Here is a 27,300-nt window from a genome sequence, read left to right on the forward strand (position 1 = left end):
CTAAAATATGGTGGTCCAACTAAACTGGCAGGCCAGACAAGGTGTACATTTTTCAGAGGAACAGACAGGAGGCTATGGTAACTCTGGAGGAACTGCAGGAAACCATAGTTCAGGTGGAGTATCTGTTGACATGACAAGTATTAGTCATACATGCATTTACTGAATAGTAAAGAATAAGCAAGCTAATTTTGAATGAAACTTAGAAGAAACACAATATGATATAGACACAATCAGCAATCAGGAAGAAGGTGTTCTGGTCAGATGAGACCAAAGATGAACTTTTCAACCTAAGCGGAAAAGTGGAAAACTAACACAGCACATCACCTTTATGAACTCCTCAGCATGTGGCTGAGGGGATTCAGCTTTATTTCAGCAGGAAATTTGAAGTTGATCGTGTTAATGGGATGGCAACTATTTCTGTTGAATTTTGTTTTGTGGCATCAGAGGGGAGATGAATGTACACCACGATTTTAAGATGAAAAAGATGTTGGAAACCGTCAAGTCTGTTCCTTCCACTTTATAACGACAAGCTACTTTATAAAAATAAAATATTGCTTTTCATTTGTACACAGTTTTGGTAACTACAGTGTAACTATAGTTTAGAAAAACTTTACACTTAGTGAAAAGAATAAGGAATTGTTTTATTCCTGACATATGTTTGTTTAATTTATAACAAATGTAACTGATTTATGACTATGAACAACATAAATTTCCTCTAATATTATTATAACTAATAACCATTTGTAGCAAAACATGAGTTGGAAGTGTTCTCTTTATCTGTACCACAGGCTTTCTCATTGCTAAAATAAAGTTACTAATTGTCTCATTTCTCCCCACTTGCGCAGGGTGGCGGCTCAGCAAGTAGTTTTCAGAATTATTATTAAACACTTTCCACACACAGCCCAATCTGACTGCAGGGTTGCTGATTTCAGAGTTGTAAGCAGATAAAGAACAAGCTGTGCCTCTTCATTTGAGTCATTGGCTGCGTTTCAGATAGGGAGAGCTGCAGTGGTGCGTTCACTGACCCATAAGAGGAAAACTATTGATTTCTGTCAGTGAGGACATGCTCAACTTTCCCATGTGTTTGTTAGTTCTTTGTTTTTTTAACATTCAAACACATGTTTGTGTTTTCTTATGATTTTATAGACTTAAATGTGAATATTTCAGAATCACAGATAAATTTAATAAGGGAGGACAGTTTTGGTTCACACTCAAAGTGTTGCATGTTGTGATGTTTACTTCTCTTTTCCTGGAGAATTTCAAACTGACTAAAGCTGCTCTTCTCTGTTTTCTGTCTGTGTTTCAGTGGCACCTGGTGTGTGACTCGGCCTGGAAGGTTCACATAGCCAAGTTTTCCTTGCTGGTGGGCTCAATATTTGGCTACCTGGTGATGGGTGTGATGGCTGACTGGTATGCTCCACTTCTCAGTTTAATTAAGAAGTTTTTGACAATAAGATCAATGTCTTGATTTTCAGGACCCCTTTCCTATTTTCAAATTATTTTATTTTTAGTCATAAACAAAAAGGAAAGCTTAAAAAAATCTTTTTCTTCAGGTAACCAGATAAATTTTCTCCAAACTTCTCAAGTTGTTTCTAGTCCTGAAACGAGCTTGTTTTTATAGCACTGACGTTTCAGCACAACTATAGGTTGTAATGCATAATAAAACTCAGGGAGTTGGCTTTCTAAAACAAGCTGCAACACCTGATTTACACGTATTTTCCTGCTCACAGGTTGGCAGTGATTCAATTTACACTTGGTTTCGAACTACAACTCTGCATTAATTAATTTGAACAACTCTGTAAAAAGAAAACATGCAGCTAATGTTGCAAAAGGTCAGATGAAAGCAGCAATCAGAACAACAGCAGACCATCCAATTTTGTTTTTAAAAAAAAATCATTTTTCACAAAATGAATTGAAACTGAACATTTTGTGTTAGGATTACCAAAATTATCTGTGTTTGCTAAATGGCAGAATATTAAGAGATGTATATTTTTGTCACTTTATTCAAACTCAGTTTTGATGGAATCAGGTGATTACACCTGGAACATTTCTAAATGCCAGTTAATTTTACTCAAAACCTTTAGGTGTCTGCTAGAAAGTGGACGATAAAGAGGGAATCATAGTTAGTCCAAATACACGTCAAAATCAACAACAGAAGACTAATGGAGACGAATTTTCAAACTTCAGAACGCCCTAGCCAAAATTCAGATGAAAATCTGTTAGAAAGTTTGTGGAGTATCTCGACTGAACCACCAGCTTACATCACAATGTATTTTTATCATTTGGTTTGTGGGAAGCATAAAAATCTCCAGCAACAGTGAAGAACAAACCAGGTGCTTCCTGTGTCTCTGAGATATTCCTGATTCATTGGAGCTGAGCATGTCGGATCCTGCAGGATGCCTGCTTTAAAGTCAGTTGCCTGTATTTAACGTTGGCTGTGCACACTAGAGTATACTTAAAAAGTTTTTTGTAAAAAAATGCTCACTCAGCTAAAAGATATTACAAATGTGTTTTCCTTTAGTCAGCAGAAACAGAGCTCCGTATTACCACCTTCACATCCTTATGTCTGATTTTTACCAGTTTTCGTCTGGATATGACCACATGCACATGGATACTGGTCCAGGTGGAAGCAGGCCTGTAATCATGAGCTCATCACAGAAACAAAAGAGAGTTAATTTTTAGCTTTAACTCAATGCTTCGGATAAATTAGTTATTTGACTGAAAAGGCCAGAGAGTTAGTTTTAATTTCACAATGAACCCATAGAACCTAACCTTGAAGAAAAGTTTGAGTTCGCCTTTCTTAGGCCCACTTCCAGAAGCTTCACATAATCCTCACATAACTTACTTGGAACAATTTAATGTGAGGACAAACTCAGAAGAAAAGCTAAGCCAGTATTTTTTCTCTGAGTTACCAGCAGATCTCAGAGTTCCACGTTGACGTTGCTGCACTGGTCCAGGTCTGCAGCCTCAGGGAGAACCTAATCTGGACCGTGGGAGGAAATGGATCAGTAACAATGAAAACAATGCAGCAGCTCTGACCTGCTGCCCTAATGACCTCATGCCCCTTTGGAACCAGTGCACACAGTGATCTCTTTCACCTGCTTTCTCCGCAGTCTCTCTCACTTTTTAAACTCTTTGCTGCTTCTCTCTCTCTGTTTCCAAGGTTTGGTCGACACCCGGTGTTGATTCTCTCGGCGCTTTTCATGCTGGTGTTCGGCCTGTCTGTCGCCTTCTCTGTAAATGTCACCATGTTCAGCACTTTGCGCTTCTTTGAGGGTTTCTGCTTGGCGGGCCTCGCTCTCTCCCTCTACGTGCTCAGTAAGTACAAGCTTTCGCCTTCAAATTGTTGTCTGCCTTTTGTCCTCCTGCAGCTTGTCTGTCCCGGTTTATGGTTTGGAACCCTGAAGGAGACAAAGGGGGAGAGACTAAAAACTCATCTTCCTACATTAACAGTTTGTATCCAGTCTAGTTTAACAGTGTAACTTTAGTGATGAATGACTCCCTGTGTGAACGCAGCAGACCCTAGAAACACCTGTTAGGTTTTTACAGTGCCGGTCTTTTTCCGGCACTGTAGATGATGGAGGAAAAAAAACTAACTAAAAGGTACATTAGGGCTGGAAAATAAATTAGTAACAATTCATATTGTATGATCAATATCTCCGATAGGATAGTCAATAATTTCACTGAACTCTAATCCTGAACTGTACAGCATTCTGGGAAATGTAGGCAGAAGAAAGACTCTAGCTGCGCAACCTTTCACGGCACAGCTATGGGAGATGAGTGGCATCAACTAATTCACTTACTCTGTGGCTATCTAGAAACAACTCATTGGGTAATTTGTGCAGCAGCAATTTAAGGTTTCACCACCGTCCCTAATAACTGCTTAAAAATAAACAATAGCGTGGAGTGAAAACTGTGGATAAAACAGGAAATGTCACGCCACCAGTGTGGCAGTATTGCAGATATTTGAAATAAAGAAAACGGACCAATAATTATGGATTATCGACTGACATGAAATGCTTACACTGTGATACATTTTTCAGCCACCTTGTCCAGCCCCAAGGTACATTTAATTTAAATATTTTGGGTAGCTGGACAGAAAATCTTTTGAACCATGGCAAATGAAACATTGACCAACATATTTGATATACAATTTTGGTGATGGCACTCATCAAAATATAATGTCTGTTCAACATTTTCTTTATAACTTTGTAATTTTCTGTTTTTATTATGTAAAGAACCCTGAACCGTCTCGCTGCTTAATTTGAAAACAGGAGTTTCAGTCTTTTCATTTTTGTTCTGGATCTTTACACTTTTATGGTCATGTCCTTTTCCATCGCTTACTGAATTCATGAGGTTTTCCAACATATGCAAGAAAAACAAAGATAAGACAAATGTTATTTCCTCTTTTTTATCTAAAGTGTTTCCTTTTTCTTTTAAATGTTTTGTGAAAGGCACTCCTCAGGGCGTCAGGCTGACACCAAACTGGTGATGACGTTTTTTTTTCCAGACATTGTCCCCTGCATTCCCAGCCTCCCCCGTCTCACCCTCTGTGGGCCTCTTCTCTCTTTTCAGGCCACTGTGAGATTAGTCACACATGATGCGGGAAGCTCAGGCAGGCTGGAGCTTGGGCAGTGGGGTGTTGTTTTGTCCTCCCTCTGCGGGGTTCCCTGATAAATTTCAAATGACCCTCTTCTGGCTAAAAAACAAAATGAGCCGTCTGCGGAAAAAACCTGTGCGTACTGAGCTTTAATCTGTGATGTAAACATCAGCGTATGAAGCTTTGATAACAGTGGTGTGTGGTAGTTAGAGGGAGTCCACAGATAAAGGCTATGGGACTTAGAAAGAATAAGTGAGATAAGACAGATTATACAATAGAGACATTTCCAGTGATGATTAACTATGAAAATGTGGGGCAGAGACTGAATTTTTGTCACCTATGTACTCAGAGCTATTTAGATAAGCATCTGAGTTTGCTTTACGTTTGCGGCTTGAATGGGAGACGCAATTGAGTGGTGAATGCAATTTAAAGCACAACAAAAAGGTGTTTCTGTGAGATGTTGGTAGGCTGGGTGAGGTGTACATGCATACAGAAGGAGGAAAAAAAAACAAGCTCTGTTTACACATTATTCATAATATAAAAATAAGATATTTCTCCAACCATCAAACCCAATTTTAGTGTGTCATTTTAACACAGTGAAACAAACCAGTACCAGAAAGAAAATATTATTCAATATGTGGCTAATTATGAGTAAATTTTCTGCAAACATGTTAGTTAAAAATCTACGTCTAAATATCTTCAATATTGCTATTTTAATTGTTCAGATCTCTACATGATGGAACAATGGCACACAAACATCTTGTGTAATTTTTTTTGTATTAAGTTTGTTGCACAAGTTTGAATCTATTGCAATCTTGCGTGAACACAGACTTTTAGCACAGGAAACAGGCTTTTAGTTAGCCACATCAGGAGCTTTAAAATATGCTTTAAAACCAAGCTGCCTGGTGAGTTTGGGATGATGGTTCTATTGGAACATCCAGGTTTGTCAAAATTTCAACTGTCAAGTAATTTGTTTCAAATGTAGTGAAACATTTCTTCTTCATTACCTTCATTATCACAACTCACATCATAATGCTGCCATGACCATGCAAAAAAGTCACTCTGACATTTTCAAACATTTGTCCAAACAGCTCAATCTTTGTCTCATTTTATTACATAATCTTCCTTTAGAATATATATATATATATATATATATATATATATATATATATATATATATATATATATATATATATATATATATATATATATATATATATATATATATATATATATATATATATATATATATCTATATATATATATACATATATAATATATATATATATATATATATATATATATATATATATATATATATATATATATATATATAGCCATCCATTTTCTATTCACCCTTTGTCCCTAATGGGGTTGGGAGGGTTGCTGGTGCCTATCCCCAGCTAACGTTCCAGGCGAGAGGCGGAGTTCACTTTGGACAGGTCGCCAGACTGTCGCAGGGCAACACAGAAAACAGACAGGACAAACAACCATTCACACACACACTCACACCTAGGGAGAATTTAGAGAGCCCAATTAACCTGACAGTCATGTTTTTGGACTGTGGGAGGAAGCCGGAGAACCCGGAGAGAACCCACCATGCACAGGGAGAACATGCAAACTCCATGCAGAAAGACCCCGGGCCGGAAATCGAACCCAGGACCTTTTTGCTGCAAGGCAACAGCTCTACCAACTGCCCCACTGTGCAGCCCCATATATATATATATATATATATATATATATATATATATATATATATATATATATATATATATATATATATGTTCTTATAACCAGCTTTAGTCAAGCCTAAAATTTGCAAGTTCCATTTTTTTTTTGTCTTTCTGCAGCCATGATGTATTTTCTTTCTGTGACGTTTTGGGTCAGATGTGGACACTGTGGACAATGATCCCAACTGCACATCAAATTTAGTTTTGCAATGGATAAATTTGAGGATATTATGCTTCTATTAAGATTTTTTTTTTTTTTTTTTTTTTTTACCTCAAGGCCATTAAATTCACTTAATTTAATGACTGAAAATATCATCACTAATAGTCAATTAGTTGTTTTTTGAACACTTTGAACAAAATTTTGAACATTTCGGTTGTTTTTGTTTGCTTTGATTTTTATCTTCAACAAATGACGTTTGTCCTGCCTGAGTAAACAAATTGTTTGTAGATTCATGTTGTTATCATGATGATTGTGTGCATCAGAGTGACTCTGTATAATTAAAAAAAGTACTAAATCTATAAAGCCTCTTAAGATGAAAAAATTCCCCACATTAAATCTTAAATTCTGTATTTAATCCCCCAAAATAGTGTTTAATTTAAATCCCACTGAGCTGCTGATTTAAAAGAAAACCGCCTCACTGTCATGAAGCTGCACTGTGGCAGATCCTGAAGCACAACAGGGGCAAATAAAGCCTGTTATACTGCTGAGCAACAAATACGGAAAGAGGTCACAGAAAAATATAGAAATAAACATGTAGGATGGATTTACTGTATTATAGATGAAGGAGGAGTATTTATGTTGCAGAAATAGCTGCTTGCCTCATGCGCTCTTTTCACCCACTGCTGCCACTGTAAATTCGGCGCAGAACTTCTGTTTCTAAATCTCCTCTGCTCTCCATTAACCCCCTTCCTCTTCCTCATCCTTTACCAATTTATTACCCCCACCCCACGTCTCACTCATATTAAATCTCAATGTTTGGTTATCTCTCTGCAGCACACACTGCATAATAAACTCCACTGAAGCAGTAAGACTGACCCTCAGTTTACTCTAATAAATAATATGTGCTTGTGGTTTATTTGCTTATTGAACTATTTCTGCACAGATATAATATTTGCAATGTTGCGACATTGCAAGTATTCCATCAGGATGTCTTTCTCTCTTTTAGTATGTACAGTAATGTTGTAACATTCTTACCTTTAACTTCACAATTTGTTTACTTTGTTGGCTGAAAATTTGGTGTATCTTGAATTTGTTTGTGCCATTTTAATATTCTCAGAAAGAATTCTAAGATTCAAGGCAGATGGAGTTGCTTCCAAAAGTCACATGTTTAGAAAATGTAAAAATATGATGCCAAAAACAGATTCAACCTCAACCTTTCAGATTTAAGTTGAATCTGAAAGATGTATTATTGTTTTGAGGAACCTGCTTGTGGGTGAAAAATATTGGTTTTCAGTAGCAAAATTATTAGGAATAACGCAAAACTACTTATCTGTTCAATAAAATGTTGGTATTTTCTGCAGAAGGACCAAGCTTTATTGCCTCGCTGATTCTGCATTATAACATTCGGGTGAAAGGCAACAAAGCAGGTGATGGAAAAACTAAAAGCTAACAAAACAAAAAACTAAACTCAGGCTACAAACAAATATAGATCTGACTTGTACCTTTTTCTTAAAAATTATCCATAAAGAATAATTTGTTTAAGTATTCAGAGCAGTTCTGGTTCGCACACAACAGAGGGAATAATTAATCTGCATGAGGCGTCTCCAGAGACCCTTTTACACATAAATTGGGTCAACATCCTGTAAATCAAAAGTACAGTTCTAACTCAAAGAAATTATAGAAGGTGCTTTTGAGGGTGACAAATTTCTACACAAAATCACAGCATATGTCTACAATAAAGGTTTATGTCCAGAAATCAAGAATTGTCCCTCCTCTCTCTTTGTCCTTGCCTCTCAAAGTGTTGCAGCTTATGACAAAGGCAAGGAAAGTAGAGCATGTACTAAGGTTGTGTTTCATTGAAATGAGGCGTGTGACTTCTGCTGACTCAGCTGGGTTTAATGCTGCTGTCATGCTGTGCCCTTGTCGAATTGTCAAACATTTCCCATCCTGTCCTCCCTAAAGTCCCTGTCGAGGCTTCAGAAGAGGGTTTCTCCTTATACTGTTTTATCTTGTATGAAAGGTTACTATTACTAAGCTTCACTATTCTCTCTATAAAGCGTGAATAGAACTTGATTCTCTCATATTAAATTTCTCAAACCAGAGGTTTTGTTCGGCAGTGACTCTTGAAGAAATTATTTTGGGTCCTTTGCTTAAAACTTCAGAGTGATGTTGGACAATAGATAGGCAAGTGAATAATGATGAACATCTTTATAATTAATTGTAAAGATGAAGCTGTTTTCTTGACTTGAGAAATAACTTTATTGTATTTATATCTGAACAAAGGATGAAATTGCCTTCACTTCAGGCTGCCTTGTTTTCATTTGTGGACTTTTAAGAGCTTGTTTTTTTCTTTACCTTCTCTAGAGGAAATCCAACAAATTTTTACATCAAACACCTATACTGTATCACATACAGGTGAAATGGTGAATATGTCCCTCCCCAATATATAGCATTCCCTGTCTGTAGTTCTATTTTGGGCATGCAGAACATGGAACTTTATGTAACTCTGCACCTAGAGTTGCTCCCAAAGCTGCAGAATAAAAAAATAATTTTGAGATTGTTGTTTTTCATTTTTGACCTACAGCCCAATTAAACTGAACATCCCAGCAGCAAATCTAGGTGCACATTTCTCTGTGACTGAGCTGTTCTGCATAAGACAAACTAAACCACACAGTGGTTTTCATGAGAACTCATCCTGACAAAAAGCCAATGGTCCCTTCACTTTGTTAACAAGCCTCGGGCGAGGTTAGGGAGGCAGTAACAAAACCATACAACGTGGCTCTGTGGTAAAGCTCTCAGCTGTTTGCCTTGAAAGACAAGTCTGGTCTCTAGGTCTTTGGTTTTTGTTGTCTTCTCTTTGTCTCGTGTTTTTTTCTCTCTGGGTTTGTTGTTCTGTAAAGCCTCTGCAAGTTTCAGAGGAGTCAGAGGAGAAGCTGCTTGGTGAAAGGAGGAGGATGGCGATGGGGGATGGTAGATTTTTTTTAAAGCAAGTGAGAGCCACTTCAGAGCGGCAGAGGAGACGGAGGAAAGGAGAGTGAGGGAGGATCGGCTCATGGGGGAGTGGCAAGATAATCAGCATAAGAAGAACGGTTCTCACAGTCAGCTTTAACAAAAATAAAGATACTGACCTGTGTGTTATCAGTGGGATTCGACACCTCCTCAGAGAACTGGGGAGCAGCCTTTGTTTTGCTGCTTTTCCACCCCTTAGAAGTGATGATGCTCATTGTTTTGCCAGTACAGCTCTGCGTAAACTTGGTTTTATTGTGTGTCCTGGCTTATTTAGATACAAATGAATATATCTTAGTATGACCACTTACAGCTGCCATTCAAATTCTGTCTTCATTTATCAGATTTGTTACCTGATTCCAATGCAAATAGACATGGAGCCATGTTGGCTCTCAACAATGCCTTAATAGGTCTGCTAATGTCATTGTAAGATTGCAAACACATCAAGTCAACCTCACTGTATTATTATTCAGATGTTAATGTGGTTAGAGTTATTTGATATATGACATAAATTTAGGTAAACTTTCGAATTGTTAATCTGATGTAGTTTTACAAACTTATATGTGTAAAGGAGAATAATGTCATCTTGTTCTTTTGGGTTTTTATATGAGATCATCAAACAAACTGTAATATCAAACAACCTGAGTGAATAAAAAAATGCAGTTTTCAAAGGATGATTTTACTGAATGAGAGAAAAAGTTATGTGAACCATCCTGCCCATGTGAGAAGATAATGACTCTCTAGATAAATTATGAATTATCTGGGATTATCCAAATTCCTTCGGTTCTGTTTTACCAGCAACACCCAGGTGTGATTACTGTCAGACCTGCAGGCTCAAGAAATTACTTGTATTCACATCATGAACTGATCTAAATTCAAGAAGAGAAGAGGCAAAGTTATTGAAACCACCAGCATTGAAAGGATTGCAAAGCAATTTTTCTTTCCTGAGTTTATATTTGTCAGACATGTTTTTTGAAACGTGACAAAAAATTAGGAAATTTGAAATGCATAGTTTTTCTTAGAACTGCAAATGTGACTTCACAGACCTTAGCCAACAAGATGTCCATAATTTTACATCTTTTCTAACAATCATAGTTTCTACATGCCTTACAGTTTATCAAATAGAGGTTTCTCATCACACCTAACATCTGTTTCTTGGTTCTTCTGTCTGAATAGATTCTGTAGGCATAGGTCTGCCCCTGGACATAATAAAGCTGGGTTTGACATTATTTGAAGATTCAGGTCCCACCTTCTGAGCCAAATGGAGATTTGACCTTTAAGCTTTATATGATGGAGATATATGCACTTCTGAAGATTTTTTTTAAAGTTATTAACCCATGTTAAGCTTTTAGTTCTTCAGTATTGGATAAAAAAAACAAACAAACAAAAAACTAATAATGCACCAATCAGTCAACCAGCAATCGAAGCTGGCTATTTATTGATCAGAGTTGTACCCCTAATCAGCAATGTTGGAAAAAAATCTGATGTTTCTAACATGTTCATCAAATGCATCAAAACTTACATTTCTGACATTTTTTTCTGATAACTAGCAGCTTGTTCTTTGGTGCACTCCCTTCTCACTTCAGTCTGAAAAACAATCTGAAAAAGGTTGGAGACATTTGCAAAACTACTACCTCTAAGTGAGATAACGGGGAAACTAATTTGCATTCTGCTCTTACTAATTCTAATACTCATTTACATTCCGCCCTCCTTTGTTTCCCTCCCATTTTTCAATCATATTTTCAATAATAATCTAAGACAGTACATGTTACTCAGAGTCCCTCCTTCCTCTATCCTCACACACCCACTATGGTCACCTTGAGAAACGACGTCACCATATGGACCCAGCCATCTGGACTGTAAGACGTTACAGGCAGTAAGAATGGGAACTTGAGCCTCTTCTGGGGAAATGGGAATACTGAAGAGCTAAGATTTCTAAAAAGCTTTCAATTTGGCATTAAATTGTCAAATAATTTACAGGAAACACTTAATACCAGCTCACTGCTAGACAAATACTAATCTTCCTCTTTTAAACCATTGAATCCTCTGCTTTTAGTGACATATCCTCAATCGCATCCCATTCATACCTGATTTTCCTCTCTGGCTGCGACAACATAATGAGTCTAAATATTCAGAGATAAAATCTTCCTTTCTTTCTGCTCTGCCTCTTTATTTAGGAATCGAGCTTTGCTTGCCAGGCTGGCGCTTTTCCATGACCATGGTGGCCAGTTTTCTGAAGGTGGGCGGGCAGCTACTGATGCCAGGAGTGGCCACTCTGTGCCGCCATTGGCCGAATGGGGATGACTGGCAGGTGCTGCAGATCGTGATCATCAGCCCTTTTGTTCTGATGCTGCCATACGTCTGGTGAGTCCCACCCTCTGAAGACATCTATCCAGAGTTTCTCACACTGAGCCAGGCAACGGCTTGTACAGTACACACACTACACAGTACCGAGCAGTCAACACCCAAACAAAGCTCTCTTTCTCCTGCTGTTTTCTTCTTCATTCTTTCTGTCTTGCTCTTACAGCACAGTCTGTTCTCCTCTTCTGTCTTTCTGATGGTACAAATGCAAAAGCACTGGAGGACATTTATAGCTGTTTGGAGCATATATAAATCATTCTTTCATTCCTGTTCAGCTCTGGTCCAAAAACAGCAACAAAACACATGGCTTAATCAGAAATAGAGTGATAATTTTTGGTATCAAGTGTTTACAGAACTTGCAAAAACATATTCTGATTCTGGCAAAATACCACTTTTGCGCCCTAGCCATTGGAGCTCTATTCATTAATTGCATTTTAATGCAAAAACTATTCCCCAGATTACCAAAAATTTTACTTTATTTAGCAGGTTTTACTTTCTTCTGTTATTTTGGGTCAAATCATTTCCTAATTCCTGAAAAGAAGGAAGTTGGGTAGCATCAAAATTTCTTCTAAAGTTTTCTAAAAATTCTTATCCCTGTTTTTTTCTCATTAAAAACCATTTTCTGTTGGATTCCTTATGTCTCTTGCAATTTCTAGTGAGCTTTTCATCCCACAGCTTTAGAAATTTCATCCAATTTTATGCCTGAATAAGCCATCCTTAAAATTAGCAACATTGGTTAAACTCCAGGTCACACAACAATTGCAACTCAAACTTTTAGTTTTTTTGGTTGTGGCTTATTTCCTTTCTTCTGATTTAAGAAGTTGTGCTGTGAGCTTCTATTCTCCCCACTCTACAGAAAAGTTTTTTTAAAATTGTACAGCTAGTTCTACTTTCTTTCATAGTCCCAGAATTAAATAAATTCCAAAAGAATTAAATAACAGGATATATTCATTTCTGATATTCAGGCAGGAGCTGGATCAACACCTTTCAAAGAGTCTAACTTTACTCAGCATCTTCTAAATCTGCAGGATTTTCCCCGAATCGCTACGCTGGTTGCTGGCCACCCAGCACTACAAGCGGTCCAAAGCCATGATGCTGCGCATTGCCAGGAAAAACCAGGTTGACATGACAGCGGAGCCCAGTGGAGTTCTTGCAGGTGAAGACAAATTTAGCAGATGAAAGCTCTCAAATCCATTTCACTGCCAAATATACTTTCGGTTGCCACACTCACATCTTTATGCAAGTTATTTTACACCATCACTTATAGCTTGTGATGCCGCTCTCACTAATAGATGTACATTTGTTTCCAGATAGTCAACATTTGTAAGTTTATATTGCTGGTAACAATTAATTTCATAATTTCTGATGAATTTTATTGATTTTTATCCAAATAGACACACATTCATCTCTTGTATGAGTGTTTGTCATTTTTTCTCAGTGACAAAGAAGATAGATCAAGACACCGCGGCATGTTAGCTTCTCTGCGCTAAAAAGGACCCTTAGCAAAAGATCCCTTATTATCATCTGAAAGGAAAAATAGATCTCAAGGTGTACATTTCATGTTTCCTGCCAGAGCTGGAACAGGAGCTACACAAGAAACCCCAGAGGAGCTGCATTGTCAAGATGATGAGCACCAGGAACCTGTGGAAAAACATTGTGGTGCTATGTGTGAACTCGTAAGTGTGTTGTGGTTGCCTTTAAATACTTCTTTTGCTCATCATAGCCAGCATCTGTTGCGTTGACAGCATGAATTACTTCATCCACAGGCAGACTCAAAGAATGTGGATCTAAATCCTCTCAGGCCCTGTGGCGGACGCATGTCTCCTGTCTACGGCCATGTCCTCACTTTGTATTTGTGCAGTCTGACAGGTTATGGGATCCACCACTGCTTCGCCCGCAGTATGATGGACCCAGAGGCCCAGCCCACGGCTTTGTGCCACACAGACTACTACACCATGGCTGGCATCGCCGTGGCTACATGCCTGGCTCTTTGCCCCGCAGTGGGACTGATGGGTCGGCGTGGAGGACTGCTCACCTTCATGATTATAACAGCTTTGGCATCACTACTGCAGCTGGGTCTGCTCAATTGTGAGTACACAGTTACCCCTAGGCACTTTGAAGTTGCTTTGGAAACTGCTGAGGTCATTGATGTGTTTTGTAGATAAAAGGCAGAACCAACTGTAATGTGATGAAATCTGATTTCATCAATCAACAAGTGAATTTTTTGTCTGAAAGTGAAGCTCTGCTACACAGCATATCTTCTATTTTTACCAATTTAAATGTCAAATTCTGATTGATGCTCAATAGAAAATTAATGTTGGTGTGGACTTTTAGCAAGAGCAGCACCAAGTGCCTGTTATTCCTACATTCACCTTCTGTTGCCCAACAGCTGAGGACTTGAGGTACCATAAATCTGTTAAATCTGCGACCAGATTCAAGTTGCACTGGCTATATTTAAAGTGGAAATTTCCATTGAGCTTAAAATAATTGTAGCTATATTATTGCCTTTAAAAGTTTTATCCAGAACTCATTTGGTGTCCCAAAAAGTCAAGCCAGTCATTTGGCAGAACTTACAAGTTACTTTTTGAATTGACTAAGTTACCTTGGTGGAAGTACAGGAGACTTCACAGAACCTACAAGTCAAGGAACAGCATTCTGCTGGTACTTACAAGTTACTTTGCAGGGAGTTACAACTCACTTCATACGCAAGTTACATCCTGGAATGTGCAAGTTACACTTCCACAACATATAAGTTACTTTGCTGGATGTCACAGATTAGTTTCCAAGAATGAGAATGAGTTACAAGTTGATTTCTGTGAACTTACATGTATCTTATAATGATAGTTACAGTGATTTGTAATACAGGCTAGTTTCAAAAGTACAATGAAAGTTTGGAAAATACCTTGTAGTTTCTGAAAAATAATTGTGGAATACAAATGACTCTATTATGTATTCCTATCAAAGAATATGTTTGTGATCAGTGCAGCTAGTAAAGTCCACCAGGTGTTACCTGTAGCAACTTTTTTTAAAATAATATCCTGTATGTTACCCATTTTATTTAATCATTTTGTGGTGCAAGCAAAATCAAAATTTAAATTAAGCTAGTTAGCAGGACATGCTGACATTTACATCTCTTAACTGATCCTTCATGAATTCCCTTTTTTTTTTGTTTGAACAGGCAATTTTTATTACATATTGTATTTCTAGATCATTTAAACACAATGTATTTGAGATGTTTAGTGCATTGCAAATTTGTAGCTAAAGGTAACTTAACTGAATGAGCATGGATAAAATTATGTTTCTATTTTTTTAATAGTAAATCTAAGTATTGAATCTTTTGTTGGGCAGAAAGTTGGTTATTCAGCACACCTTGCAGGCAGTTCTTGAGTCATTAAAACAGCACAGACTGCAGTTTAACCATCATTCTGCATTTCTGACCTACATGTGCAGTAGTCATTATTTATTGTTCCTGTTCAGAGTTCTCCTAAGGGCTTTTTTTTGTTGTTTTGAGTCAGCACTGTTCTACCATTTGTGCTTACTAATGAATTGCTCTCCTTTCTTTTCCATTCTTCAATGCTCACTAATGGACTCCAGTAATTGGAAAGTACAGCCTCCGCCATGACACAGGTACAGCTGCTGCTTCAGTTTAATTTTGACCTAAAACGCTTTCCTCATCAGGTCTTTTTACTTTGCTGATTTAATCTTGCTTTTTTATTTTTTTGATTTTGGAACAGTTCTACGAGACACACTGAACAGAAAATTCTCAGTGGCCTTCTCCATCATCGGCATGTTTTCTTCTCATGCTGTCAGCACACTCAGTATTTTCTTTTGTGCTGAAATCACTCCCACTGTCATCAGGTGAGTCCTAACAAGGCAGTTTTTAATGTTAAAGTTTAAACCAGCAACAAATTAATTGCAAGTAGCATAACAGTAAAATTACATTGCATCTGATCACAGTACATTTTATGAAGAGCAACAGCTCTCTCTTGTGGTCACAAGAAGCAAGTAATCTTTGGTGACTTCAAGATATTTTATTAATGAGGCTTAAAGACACCTTGCAAGGATTTTGACCTCAGTACCCAATTTTACTTTGTAGGTAAAATAAGCAAATATGAAAAAATTTAAACATTTGACATGTTTTAGAAAACAACAAGATAATCCTAGAAGAGTATTCAAATGAATGGGAGTTTTTTTTCCCTCTAGTAAATAATTGTGTTGCATAAACTAAATAGATTACAAATGTTCAGTTATTACTTGTCAAGTAAGTCGGGTTGAGAGCTGAATAATTTTCTTTGATTTCAAAAAACAGTTTCCATCTCAGAGCCGTTATGGTCATCACAGGAGCCCATTAAGGTGTTTAAGTTAGGGTGACCAAACGTTCGTATTTCCCAGGACATGTCCGTATTCCACGTCCTGTCCCGGGCGTCCCGGGATATTTTTAGAAAGTGAGGAAATGTCCTGTTTTTTCGTGGTGTTTCCCCAAACCATTTACACATTATGACTATCATAACTGATTTTTTTTTTTTTTTACAAGAAATATTTCAGCTATGTTTGGGTGAATATAATTTTGTGTGCTGTTCTATCAGAACATGAGTAAATGAGTTTGATTTTCGCTTTGTACAGGGGTGGAGGTCTGGGCCTTGTCCTGGCTAGTGCAGGCTTCGGGATGCTAACCGCCCCAATCATGGAGCTGCACAACCAAAAGGGCTACTTCCTGCATCACGTGATCTTCGCCTGCTGCACGCTGCTGTGTATCATCTGCCTGCTGCTGCTGCCAGAGCCGCGGGGACAACCGCTGCCAGAGAGCCTCGCCGACGGAGAAACCTTCACCCGTCAGACCCTGCTCCATCCTGGAGAGCAGCATCTCCTCCTCGTCAAGTACGAAAGGGACTACTCGCGTGTTCACGACACGCCGTTACATCTCACAGCCACAGGGGGCGCTACGGCAGCAGTAGCCACCGCTCTGGCAGCGGTACCTGCTACCTATGCTCTTGCAACCGGTGGTGAGGTGATTGGTAACTGTGCCATAGCCAACGGGGTATGAACATCACAGCAATAGTCTTCTACTGTGCAGATAACTGATGCAGCGATGATGCGATCAAATGTTTTAGGAGAAAAGGAACAAAAATGTTCAGACAAACCAGATGAACTGCTGTTAAACTGTAGTGAGGTTTGAGATGATGACAATGATAGCAAGCCTGTGTAACATTTAGTGACAATGATTCATTCAGGAGTTGCCAAAAAGAAATATGTATGGACCTGGTTTATCTGAAGTTAGAATGTGACTGATTTTTCTGCACTGCTTAAAGTAAACGAATGCAGGGAAGTAAACCAATGGCAGATTAACTTTGTGACTTTTGTGTTTGTAGATTTGACTTGTTGAAACATGCTAATTGTGGATCATCTGAGTGGGCCCAAATAGTTCTTGCGTGTGGAAAGCTATATGGTTCAACTTCTGGTTTTGGTTCTTGGTGAACTTAAATGTTTAAAGATAACCTAAGCAAATGCAAAAAAGGTGTTTTTCATGTAATAATTTCATTTAGCAAGTGACAAAAAAGGTAAATCAACCCAACTTGAAAAACCCAACTCTGTGTTGCCCTGCGACAGACTGGCGACCTGTCCAGGGTGTACCCCACCTTTCGCCCGAAACATTTGCTGGAGATAGGCACCAGCACCCCTCCCGACCCCAGTAGGGTCAAGGGTGTACAGAAAATTGATTGATGGATGCAACATATGTTGGTGTGGAGGAATTTTGGTCTGTATTTCTGTGCAGAATAGCTTCGGTTCAACGAAACTGGATAGTTTTCAATCTTGAGAGGCCTATTTAAAGTCATACCACTGAATCTCAGGCAAATCCCAATCTAGACTTTGAACAGGCCTGTAGAACACCTTAATTTGTGTTGGCTGAACATGTGCTGCTGACATTAAATGCCAGTATTCATGGTCCCATCAATTCAGTCTGGTGGGATAGTCAAGACGTATAATTTTGGGAACATTGGATGGGTTTTTGTGATATTTTTGCTCACCAATGGGAACTCTTCCATTGGTGTCTCTTTTACCCAGCCTCCTTTTAAATGTTGCATGATAAACACAAAGGTCTGCAGTGCTTTCAGATGTTGTTCTGGGTTCTTTTGTGACCTGGTTGAGCTGCTCTGTGTGATTCTGATTCACTGATGTTCATTGTTTTCTCCATTTGTGGACAATATGGTTATTTGGTGTACTGAAGCCTTAGAAATGGTTTCATCATCCATGCCAAACCCATAGGTGTCAATCTGATCATAAATTTCTTTAGAATAGTTCAATGCGTGCGTTTTTCAGATCATTCAACATTCTTCATGCTTTTAAACATCCCCTAAAGTAATTTCTTGATCCTACTGGTCTGACGCTAATTAGGATTGGTGAAATTGAACTCAACTTTCAGAAAACGTAATTGATCGTAGCGAAATCATCATTTAAAAAAAGAAAGGGGCTGGGCTCCCTAAATATATGAAATAATTTGAAAAGTGCGTTTTACTCAGGTTATCTTTGACATAAAACTTGCTTTATGGTTTTAGTATACAAGTGAGACAAACAAAAGCAAAAACAGAAGAAATCTTAAAGGGGGTAAAGAGCTTCTTAGATTATTTTGCACTAAATGTCAAAGACACAATCAAGTGTTTGTGAATTTTTAGCCAATCTGTTGGAAATACAGGCTTAATCCACTATAAATATTTTTTATTTTTTTGCATGAAAGGGGACAAAAGGTTTTAATAATTTTACATGTATCTTTTCTCCCCTTTTCATTTGTGTCCACTAATTGAAGTCCATTTGTGGCACTTTATCCTCAGAGATGCGGTCGGCGTAGACGCCAATCTTTAAATAAAGACCAACGCTGTCAGGGGGACATATGATGGTTGTCGGACGTTACAAACAGCCGGAGACCACGGCAGACTTTTACGTGTAGCCTTTTGAGACTTGATGACGAGACAAATCTGAGAGCTGAACGGATATTAGGGCGGTGTACTGCTGTATGTCTAAATGATGTATCTCAGCAATTCAATGGCTTTATCTCATTGGCTCTGTGTTTTTTTTTTACAGATTTAAGATGAGATGTAACTGAAGAAATCCAGTATTTATTTTCTAATGATGCCAAGGGCAAACTTGTTGCTTGAATTACCTCCTTCATTAGCAAATATTTCCGCTCCAATTGTCACTGTATGTTATATGTATTTTAGTATTGTTATAATCCTGCTGTTTCCATGTTTAACATTAGGCAGAAAGCACAATAAAATAGCTTTTTTAAATAAACACGTGTGGATATTAGAGTACAGCAGTGTAGAACTGGCCTAGTTGTAACTGTGAACATTTATACTATGTGAATACTGAGTAGGATTTCTACATGTGCCATTCATTCATAATGTATGGATCTTGATCTTCACATGTTTAGAAGCACATCAACTAGATGAACCAGCCTACTAATCCAAACAATGATTCAAACCATATTAGTGTTGTATGGGTTTACTGGTTTGTATGTTTAACAGGTAAAGCAATGAAAAATAGAAAAAAAAAAAACTCAGTCTCTAATGCTGTTTTCTAAGTGTTATTTTTTTAATAAGATGCATTTGTACAAAAAGCCATAGGCCTACATGTTTTGATAATAAACCACTTAATTTATTATGTCAATAAAAGAACAGTGGATGTGATTGCTTGTGTGTCTGTTTTGTTTTGAGAGTTTGGTTGCAGGACAATGAAAAGAATAAACAGGTGTTGATGTAAGGACAGTAAATGTCTTAAAGGGGTGACATGCTTCTAAAAGTTCTCAGGGTGAAGCTCCAGTTCCTTTTTGATCCGGTTTTCCACCAACAAACTCAGGCTGGAGTCTGTCATCGGAAGACTGTAACTCACAAAAACTTGTTTCTTGGTCCTCTTTGCTGTGAAGAAAAACAGAAAGATCCTTGTTCACTTGGTTCATTAGACAAACTCACTGGCTAATGTTAAAAAATAATACATGAACTATGCATGTGAGGGAAGAAAACATTTGAAAGTTAGAGGTATTTTTTTTAAGCGAGTTATGCTTAGAGCTGTGCTAATTAAAAACATGATTTAAAAATATGGTGGGAATTTAACTTGAGAAATCTGAGCCAGTAAGGTATACTCTATAAAATTAATCACATACAAAGGGTTGATCCTAATAAAGACAAGGGATTTTGAGTATTTTTGTTGCATCATTGCTTCTATTGCAATTAATCTTACACAGTTGGAATGCCTGCTTATTGCAAAATGCATTTTTAGTTTGAGCAGCAGAGCTTAGTATGTGAGTTGCACAAAAAAGATTGCTAAAGTTACTGAAGTTTGAGGAAGCAAAAAATATAAATTTATTAATTTAACAAGCAAGGGTCAGGAAATTTCTTTCAGCGTCTTACAGTCTGGTTTCAGGGTTAAACTGATTAGACAAGCAGACCTGGGCATGCTGGCAATCGTTTTGAATTTTCCTCTACTTTAAAGACTATTTTACATACTACTGAATGAATGATCTAAAAGTATTTTGAAACCTTTTAAAATTCTTTTACCAACCTCATAGGCTGTTAGAGTCTTTTTTCTGAAGGCCTCAGACAGATCTTGTGATCTCACTTCGTCAGAAAAACATCAAACTAGTTGGTTTAAACAGGGTAAACCTTCAAAATGATGAGTAACGATGCCATCAACATGTGCACCTAATTTGATGCCTGTGTGCAATTTTTGCAATATAAAGAGAACAAACATAATGGGTCCTTACTATATTACTCACCAGAATCTGCAGTGTTTTTGTTATGCTTTTGTTTAAAATGCCTTACTATTTACCTTTCTTACTTGGATGTCTTAGTGTTAAATTTGACATTCTCTATTTATATGTAATATATGGTGGAAATCAAAATGCTGGTACTATCACTGCCGTTATAAAACGGGGAAACTAGTATTTATTCGTCAGGTTCCTTCAGCGTCTATGTCAATATCACTTTCAGTTTCGAAAGAACTTGAAATATAAAATGCTATTAAGTATAATTTCTACAATTCTCAAAGCACAATAAAATGTATTCTTTTACTGTGGATGCACAGCTATTTTTGGCTGTGCATCCAGCCAAAAATAGCTGAAAAATACAAAATCGTCACTGTAGATGAAGCTCTCCTTTAACCTAATGCAAGCTTTAACTCTTAGCCTTATTATACCCAAGTACAGAAACATTGTGATAAAAAATTTAATTAATACCATACATTACCTAGCCTCTGTGCCAAAGAGTTTGCTGCAGTATTTGACGGATCTCCCATAACCAATGTTGATAACGGCATCGAATCCTGAAAATCATAAGAAAAAACATGAACTGAATTTAGAAAACATCAATGAGAAGCGGAAACACAGCTGCTGAATTAACCAATTTACTCACGTATTTGCTGCTCATTGAAACCGCTAAGTTAGATAGAGCAGGAGCCGAACCGACCCAAAGGAAAAAGCCTTCGTTCAACTTCATCACGTGGAAGTGGACGACCTGCTCCAGAATCTTCTCGGAGAAATTATGCACCAAAATTCCCCCGAAGTCCGAACCGTTCAGCATTTCAGTCATTTTGACGCACTTTGTCACGCTAACATTGGAAAATGACGACCCGTGTGAAACAACAAGAGCTACTTCCTGATTACAGTGGGGAAATGGCAGACCAAACCAATCGATTTTAGATGCAACGGACTTGCTCCGGTGATCTAGCCATCGGCGCTACCCATTAATCCGCCATACTTTGGGAAAATCTGACGAGGTAGCACGGATAGTCAAAACACTGGCCCAGACTGCAACAAATACAATAATTAACTTTTGAAAATATTACAATGAAATGTTTACCAAATGTTGAATGTGCATACATGACACAGTTCAGCAATTATGAAAAAAATATCAGTTGTTTAATTCACGGTCCTTAATTTATCCCAAAGGTCTTGCTTGTTGTTATTGTAGAACATATTTTTTTATTCCAAAAACAGCAACAGACCAACATTTTGGTAAAAAAAAAAAAAAAAAGTTTCGTTTGAAAAAAGTAATATTCTGTAAGTAATGAAATAATTGTTTTCATAAATATCCGATCAAGATAGGAAAGCATGTGCTAAGAGATCAACTCAGTTAACTTCATAGTTCTATGACAATTGTTTCCACATCCATCCATCCATGTTTCCACAAATAAAATATCTATTCTTTTTTGGTCACATTTAAATGTTTCTGATAATCAAACTAGTTTTATCATCAAACAAAAATAAGTTTTTAGATTTTGTTTACTAAGGGAACATAGCTGTCCAGCCTGATCAAAGAGCCCCAGAATCATAACAGATGCTTGTGCAACCAATATTAATATGGTGAGGGTCACTATTCTTTGAAGCAAAGAGCCTTCTCTTTTCACCATGTTGTTGCTGTATGATTGACAACATCTCATTGAGTTTGCAGTCAATAACTAGCACTCAACAGAATTCCAAGCTGTGGACATGAGAATTAATAAATTTGTTTTATTTAAAAAACAAAAAAACAAAAAAAAAAGAAAATTTGAGAAAATTAAACAAACGTATCCAAGATGAAGATTAGTGTTTGCAGGCTACAAAACAACTAATAATCTGCATCAGTCTTTGAGGAAGTCTTTAACTAGTTTGTTGAATTCCTCTGCATACTTCAGATGAAGGTTATGCTTTCCCTCTGGCATTAAATGCAACCTAGATTTAGGGGGGGAAATGTTTTTGCTCATTGTTACAATAAAACTAATGCACTAGAATTTATTGGTTGGAACATGGTCTCACCGTGATGCTTTTATGTTTTTATGAAGGTAATGAGGGTGGAAGCTGGGGACCATAGGGTCTTTCTCTCCATGTATGATCAAGGTTGGACAACTGATAAGAGGTAGAAGTTCCATGCAGATATTTCCTAAACATGAAATACAAAAAGAATCATTTCAGCCTAAAATACAAAATAAGATATTAAAAAAAATTCTTTTACGTATTGTTTTTTAAAATAGGCAAAAACAGGGCTCATTTTAGTTTCATTTCAGTTGTTATGCTTCAGTAACAACATGGTTTTCCTCACCTTCTGGTCTCTTTGCAAATTGAGCAATGCCATCCACCCAGTTCTCCCATAAATTAGCAAATGCTTCTGCTCCATACACTTCCTCCATGGGCTGCCTCATTCTTGCACTCCACTTTGAGACATCACGAACCACTAGATATTCCCAGAAATAAGAAATATACAATCAATAGTTAAAAAAATGTCTTCTCTTGCACCGGCAGCTATTTTGAACAATAAAAACTGGAGTACTATTGTAAAGCTTGAGGTCATCCTCAGTAACGAAGACATTAGATCCCCAGATGACCATCTTATTTATCAGCTCAGGGTTTCTTGCAGCTGCAATCATAGCAGTGATTCCCCCGTCGCTCCAACCCAGCAAAGAGAATTTCTTAAAACCTAGAGTCTGTTAAAAAAATATGAACAAAATACCAATGAAGGAATATTTTTACAAATATTTTGATAACATTTAAAAATAGTATACATTTTTGTGATACACACAAAAGTGATTATATAGTTTTATATATGCAAATTTTAGCAGTTTAAGACAGATGAGACATCTCACCTTTTAAACAAGAATTACAATGTTGACAAGGCCCAGAAAGTCATTTCAACCTAATGTTGCATGTGTACAGGATGAGGAATATTTCAATACTTAAAACAGTTAAAGTCACCCACACTTCCTCATTTTGCTCAGACACTGAAGAAAAATGAGTCACTGTTATAGCTAATATATCATGGATAAAACAATACAGATATAATATCTGGAAAGAACAACTAATTTAAAGAAGTGATACGTGAACATCAACAGAAATTTTGTACTGACAAAAAGAAGGCACTCAAAGCAAAGATTTTATTAGGATTGTTAACCATTAAAGCACTAATGTAGACTGTTAACCTTGTTTTCCTTCCCTTTAAGACAAGTGTTTGACCGTGTTTTACAATTCTGTGGAAAGACATAATCAGAACATAAACTATGTTTTATGTAGAGAGTGGGTTTTTTTTGTCCTGTATTTATTGAAAGAGGGTCAAAACACAGAGAAAATGGTTCTGTACAGTTAAGTGTGGTCATAAGTCACCTTCATCAGATCTACTCCATCCTTTGCATCCCTCTCAAAAAAGTCAGAAGGGAAGTCTCGATCTGGAGGACGGGATTGCCCATATCCACGGGGATCCCACCCGACCACAGTGAAACACTCTTTGTTCAGAGACTTCAGCTGTGGACCGAAATCTGTCTTCGTGCTCCCTGTGGTAAAAAAGACAGATCTGTTGTACACAAGGTATTAAAGCTTATCCTCAGATTGTCGGTGTTTACCAAGAGCACCAGGAAAGAGAAGAACAGCATGTTTCCCATGTCCTGTTTGCTCGTAGTACAGATCAACGCTGTTAACACGCCGTTTGCCTGAGGAAGCTGAAGAGCTGCAGAGAAACAAAACCGCATCTAAGCAAACACTAGAAGAGACGCTTAAAAACGTGTTTGGATCTAAAGGATACATGATCGCATGCTCTGTAAAGCAGAGCAAAAAAGTGTAATATAATCTCAGGGAGTTCAGAAAAGGGTCAAAACACCTTGCAGGGTAAGACTGTCAAGTTTTTTTTTTTTTTTTTTACAAATTTCAGAAATTTGTTTTTTAATGCAACACAATACCATGTAAACATTTTCAGCAATCGCTTCTTTTTTTGAAAACTGTCTTCCAGACTGTAACCAGACTACTGGCTATAGAATTCTTCAGGAAACACTGGGAGTTAAAAAAAAAAAAAATTATTATAATGAAATTCATTAACCCGACAATATTATTTTTGCAATAGCTTGGCTCCACACGAGTGTTTAAAATCTTTGATAAGGAAATCAAGCTATTCCATCTTGATTTCTCAAGCTCCAACTCTCTTTACAAACTACTGATACTGTTATCAAGTTTTTTCTAAAATGAATAGTGTTCTCACATATGACTCAAACACCTTTAAAAGAGACAAACAAAACAAGACAAATCTAAATTAATTTACAAAGATTGCTATATGCTTCATATAGCATGCAGATGCTCCTTTTGGGGAAGAAATATTTTATCTCATTTAAATAACGTCTTACAAAATAACAAAACAAGCTAGAAGTTTTTCTAAAATTGACAATCTTTAAATAATTTTAGAATAAACTTTAGCAGACGGTTTTAAGGAGTAAAAAAGTGTGCTGTCCACAATATGAGTGAAATAAATTAAAAGTAGAACTGAGTTAAATTCACCACGTAAATCCTAAACAGAAATTAAAGTTAAACTCCAAAGGAGTTTTGGGTGTTTTCCTGGTGATTTTGGAGACTTTCATCATTCTTTGTGCATCTAAAGAAATTGCGCCATCTAGTGGATATAAACAAACAAACATTGAAGTAAAAACAGTTGCACCTAGCACCAAACTAGACTTGTCCGAATGAACTTCCTATCTGTTTTTGAGGCAGTTTGAAGAACTTTGAACATTAAACGTTCTCCTACTGAAAGCAGTGCAATGCAAACAGTTACCAGTACACCTGCGACGCCTCCATTTTCTTCCCGACGTCTATGCTGCATTTAAATAAACGTCTTCCAACCAAAAGCAAGGCCATTTAGTCAATCAGCGTTGCAGTCACACGGTCGGCTACTGCAGGTTGGATTAAAGCGGTTTAAGACTGCTCCAAGTCTTCTCAGTCATGAGCTCCTTGTGGGTGCTTTCAAAGGAAGTCCGGGCAGCAGCTCTGCGTGAGCGAGGTTTGAGAGTGTTCACGTCAGTGAAATTTAAAGCGAAAGTACGGGAAGGAGCAAGAATGTTTAATTTACTTCATTCCAATCCAGAAAAATATGTTTTGCTTTGATTTAAGTGCATTACTTCAAAAGTTTCATTTCTTAAATTTGGCTTTGTACAGTAATCACTCTCAGAAATTACATATTTAAATGTGTGTTTTCTTTTGTGCGGGGATTAAAGAAAGATGAGTTAAATTTAGTTTATTAAATGGGATAATGACTTATAAAGCATATAATTTTATGGCGCTTTCCAGGTATACAGTTGCACCCAAAATTATTTGTATCCCCAGGAGATTCAAGTTTAAAGTAATTTATCTTTACCAATACATACTTTACTGGTAAATTTAATATTTTTGAGTGGCCCACCGGTATTGGGCCAAAACGTAAGTTTGATTGAGAATCTGTGAGAGTTGAAGATTAATAGCAAGACAATAAAACCTCTGTTTTATTTCAAACCACAATAAAACTTCCGTATTGAATGAAATTACCTATACAGTTAACCTAACAGTGGTACTAAAAATTAAAAATAGATAATGAACTGTTTAAAAAAAGATTTATTAGTTGGAAGGAACTACTTCCTTTTAATAGGGAAAGCCCCAACAGAACCAGGCTCAGCATGAGCAGCCATCTGCCATGATTGAGCAGAAGCTGAGAAGACAAGACAGCAACCAAACCCATACAGAAAACCAATGGGCCAGGTTTACTTTCAAAGAAAAACAGAGTACACAAAGTTAATGACGGCCATAATTGCATATAATACATCAATGGTGGGCAGACAGGTACTAATGTTGCATTCAACTGCATGTTGAGCTTTGCACAGATATATAATTCAGTTGCTGAACTACAACATTGCTTACATTTTTGAATCACAGCATGTTGTACTATTTAGATATGGAACACTACAAGTTGTTTTTTTATACCTTTGTGACGCATTTGCAAAAGCTGCCATGCCATCCTCTTCTCACTGCTTGAAATACACGCAGAAAATGAAGCCTTAGCTCCTTAAAATGTCCAGTCATTTCTATTAGGCAGGGCTTTCCAATTAAGTCCTTTTTACTTTGAAACTTCTTTAATAAGTGCAATATTTCTTTTCATTGATTTGTGGATTGCTCTCCCATTTCACCCCTTTGAAAATGAAAAGTAACAATACTTTCTTCTGCAACAGTTTTGCAAAACACAGCTCATGGTTTGAGATAAACCTCCAAAGCTTAAATGTAAAAACTGATATTCTTATCTTTTGTAACACTGATCTACTACAGAGTTGGTGTCCTTGGTTTGCTAAAATCACACTGTCGCCTTTAAAGGCCTATGTCGATTGTCCTTGGCCTTTACATAGATTGAGAAAAGTCTTAATAAAAAGGTACAGCCAAAGAACTTTTAAGTACGATAGGTATTAAAAATAATCAAGCAAAAAAGAATTTCCTGTAATGAACTTATGACTTTTTTAATGTAAACCTCAACAAAGGCCGGTTTGTTTATGTCTGACTCGTCAGCCCTGATGAGATGTTTGAGACGTCCCCGGTTTTTGTAAACGCCTCCGCACTCCTGTGCTTGTTAATGAGTGTGAGCAGTGCCATGAACTGAACCACATACAGGAACACAAGACAAAACCGGGCTAAAAATACCCTGGTTGGC

General features: G+C 37.2%; 3 protein-coding genes across 6 annotated transcripts in view; 1 reads left to right on the plus strand and 2 right to left on the minus strand.

The window, feature by feature from the left end:
- Nucleotides 1-19,539, plus strand: part of LOC122838008 (solute carrier family 22 member 23) — a 46,967-nt gene extending 27,428 nt beyond the window's left edge. For all 3 annotated transcript variants that reach the window (XM_044128271.1, XM_044128269.1, XM_044128268.1), the window contains exons 2-10: nt 1,307-1,410; nt 3,164-3,318; nt 11,674-11,860; nt 12,886-13,013; nt 13,431-13,533; nt 13,719-13,945; nt 15,452-15,484; nt 15,592-15,715; nt 16,481-19,539. In XM_044128271.1, coding sequence (XP_043984206.1) covers nt 1,391-1,410; nt 3,164-3,318; nt 11,674-11,860; nt 12,886-13,013; nt 13,431-13,533; nt 13,719-13,945; nt 15,452-15,484; nt 15,592-15,715; nt 16,481-16,901 — 1,398 coding nt within the window. In that variant the 5' untranslated portion in view covers nt 1,307-1,390 and the 3' untranslated portion in view covers nt 16,902-19,539. The remainder of the gene's footprint in view (nt 1-1,306; nt 1,411-3,163; nt 3,319-11,673; nt 11,861-12,885; nt 13,014-13,430; nt 13,534-13,718; nt 13,946-15,451; nt 15,485-15,591; nt 15,716-16,480) is intronic.
- Nucleotides 19,540-19,543: 4 nt separating this feature from the next.
- Nucleotides 19,544-21,585, minus strand: psmg4 (proteasome (prosome, macropain) assembly chaperone 4). The gene is made up of 3 exons (XM_044128274.1): nt 21,259-21,585; nt 21,094-21,169; nt 19,544-19,767 (listed from the first exon to the last, which is right to left on the minus strand). The coding sequence occupies exons 1-3, from the start codon at nt 21,433-21,435 to the stop codon at nt 19,646-19,648; spliced, it is 375 nt and encodes a 124-aa protein (XP_043984209.1). The 5' UTR covers nt 21,436-21,585; the 3' UTR covers nt 19,544-19,645.
- Nucleotides 21,586-21,971: 386 nt separating this feature from the next.
- bphl (biphenyl hydrolase like) lies at nt 21,972-25,653 on the minus strand. 2 transcript variants are annotated; one of them, XM_044128273.1, is made up of 7 exons: nt 25,408-25,653; nt 24,224-24,318; nt 23,979-24,145; nt 23,152-23,305; nt 22,924-23,055; nt 22,641-22,764; nt 21,972-22,556 (listed from the first exon to the last, which is right to left on the minus strand). In XM_044128273.1, exons 1-7 carry the CDS (start codon nt 25,488-25,490, stop codon nt 22,466-22,468), a joined length of 846 nt encoding a protein of 281 aa, XP_043984208.1. In that variant the 5' UTR covers nt 25,491-25,653; the 3' UTR covers nt 21,972-22,465. The 2 variants fall into 2 exon arrangements, with proteins under 2 accessions (XP_043984208.1, XP_043984207.1); XM_044128272.1 differs by having other exon boundaries at nt 24,215-24,318.
- Nucleotides 25,654-27,300: the final 1,647 nt, after the last annotated feature.

This window comes from Gambusia affinis, linkage group LG10 (genome assembly GCF_019740435.1).
Source record: "Gambusia affinis linkage group LG10, SWU_Gaff_1.0, whole genome shotgun sequence".
In the NCBI taxonomy this organism is placed as follows: Eukaryota; Metazoa; Chordata; class Actinopteri; order Cyprinodontiformes; family Poeciliidae; genus Gambusia; species Gambusia affinis.

Coding starts and splice junctions, on each gene's coding strand:
- psmg4 (XM_044128274.1), bottom strand. CDS start 21,435: ATGACTGAAATGCTGAACGGTTCGGACTTCGGGGGAATTTTGGTGCAT. Junction 21,170..21,258: donor TTTCAATGAGCAGCAAATAC/GTGAGTAAATTG, acceptor TATGATTTTCAG/GATTCGATGCCGTTATCAAC. Junction 19,768..21,093: donor CTCTTTGGCACAGAGGCTAG/GTAATGTATGGT, acceptor TTTTCTTCACAG/CAAAGAGGACCAAGAAACAA.
- bphl (XM_044128272.1), bottom strand. CDS start 25,490: ATGGCCTTGCTTTTGGTTGGAAGACGTTTATTTAAATGCAGCATAGAC. Junction 23,056..23,151: donor TGACCTCAAGCTTTACAATA/GTACTCCAGTTT, acceptor GGGAATATCTAG/TGGTTCGTGATGTCTCAAAG. Junction 22,557..22,640: donor AAAAACATAAAAGCATCACG/GTGAGACCATGT, acceptor CCCTAAATCTAG/GTTGCATTTAATGCCAGAGG.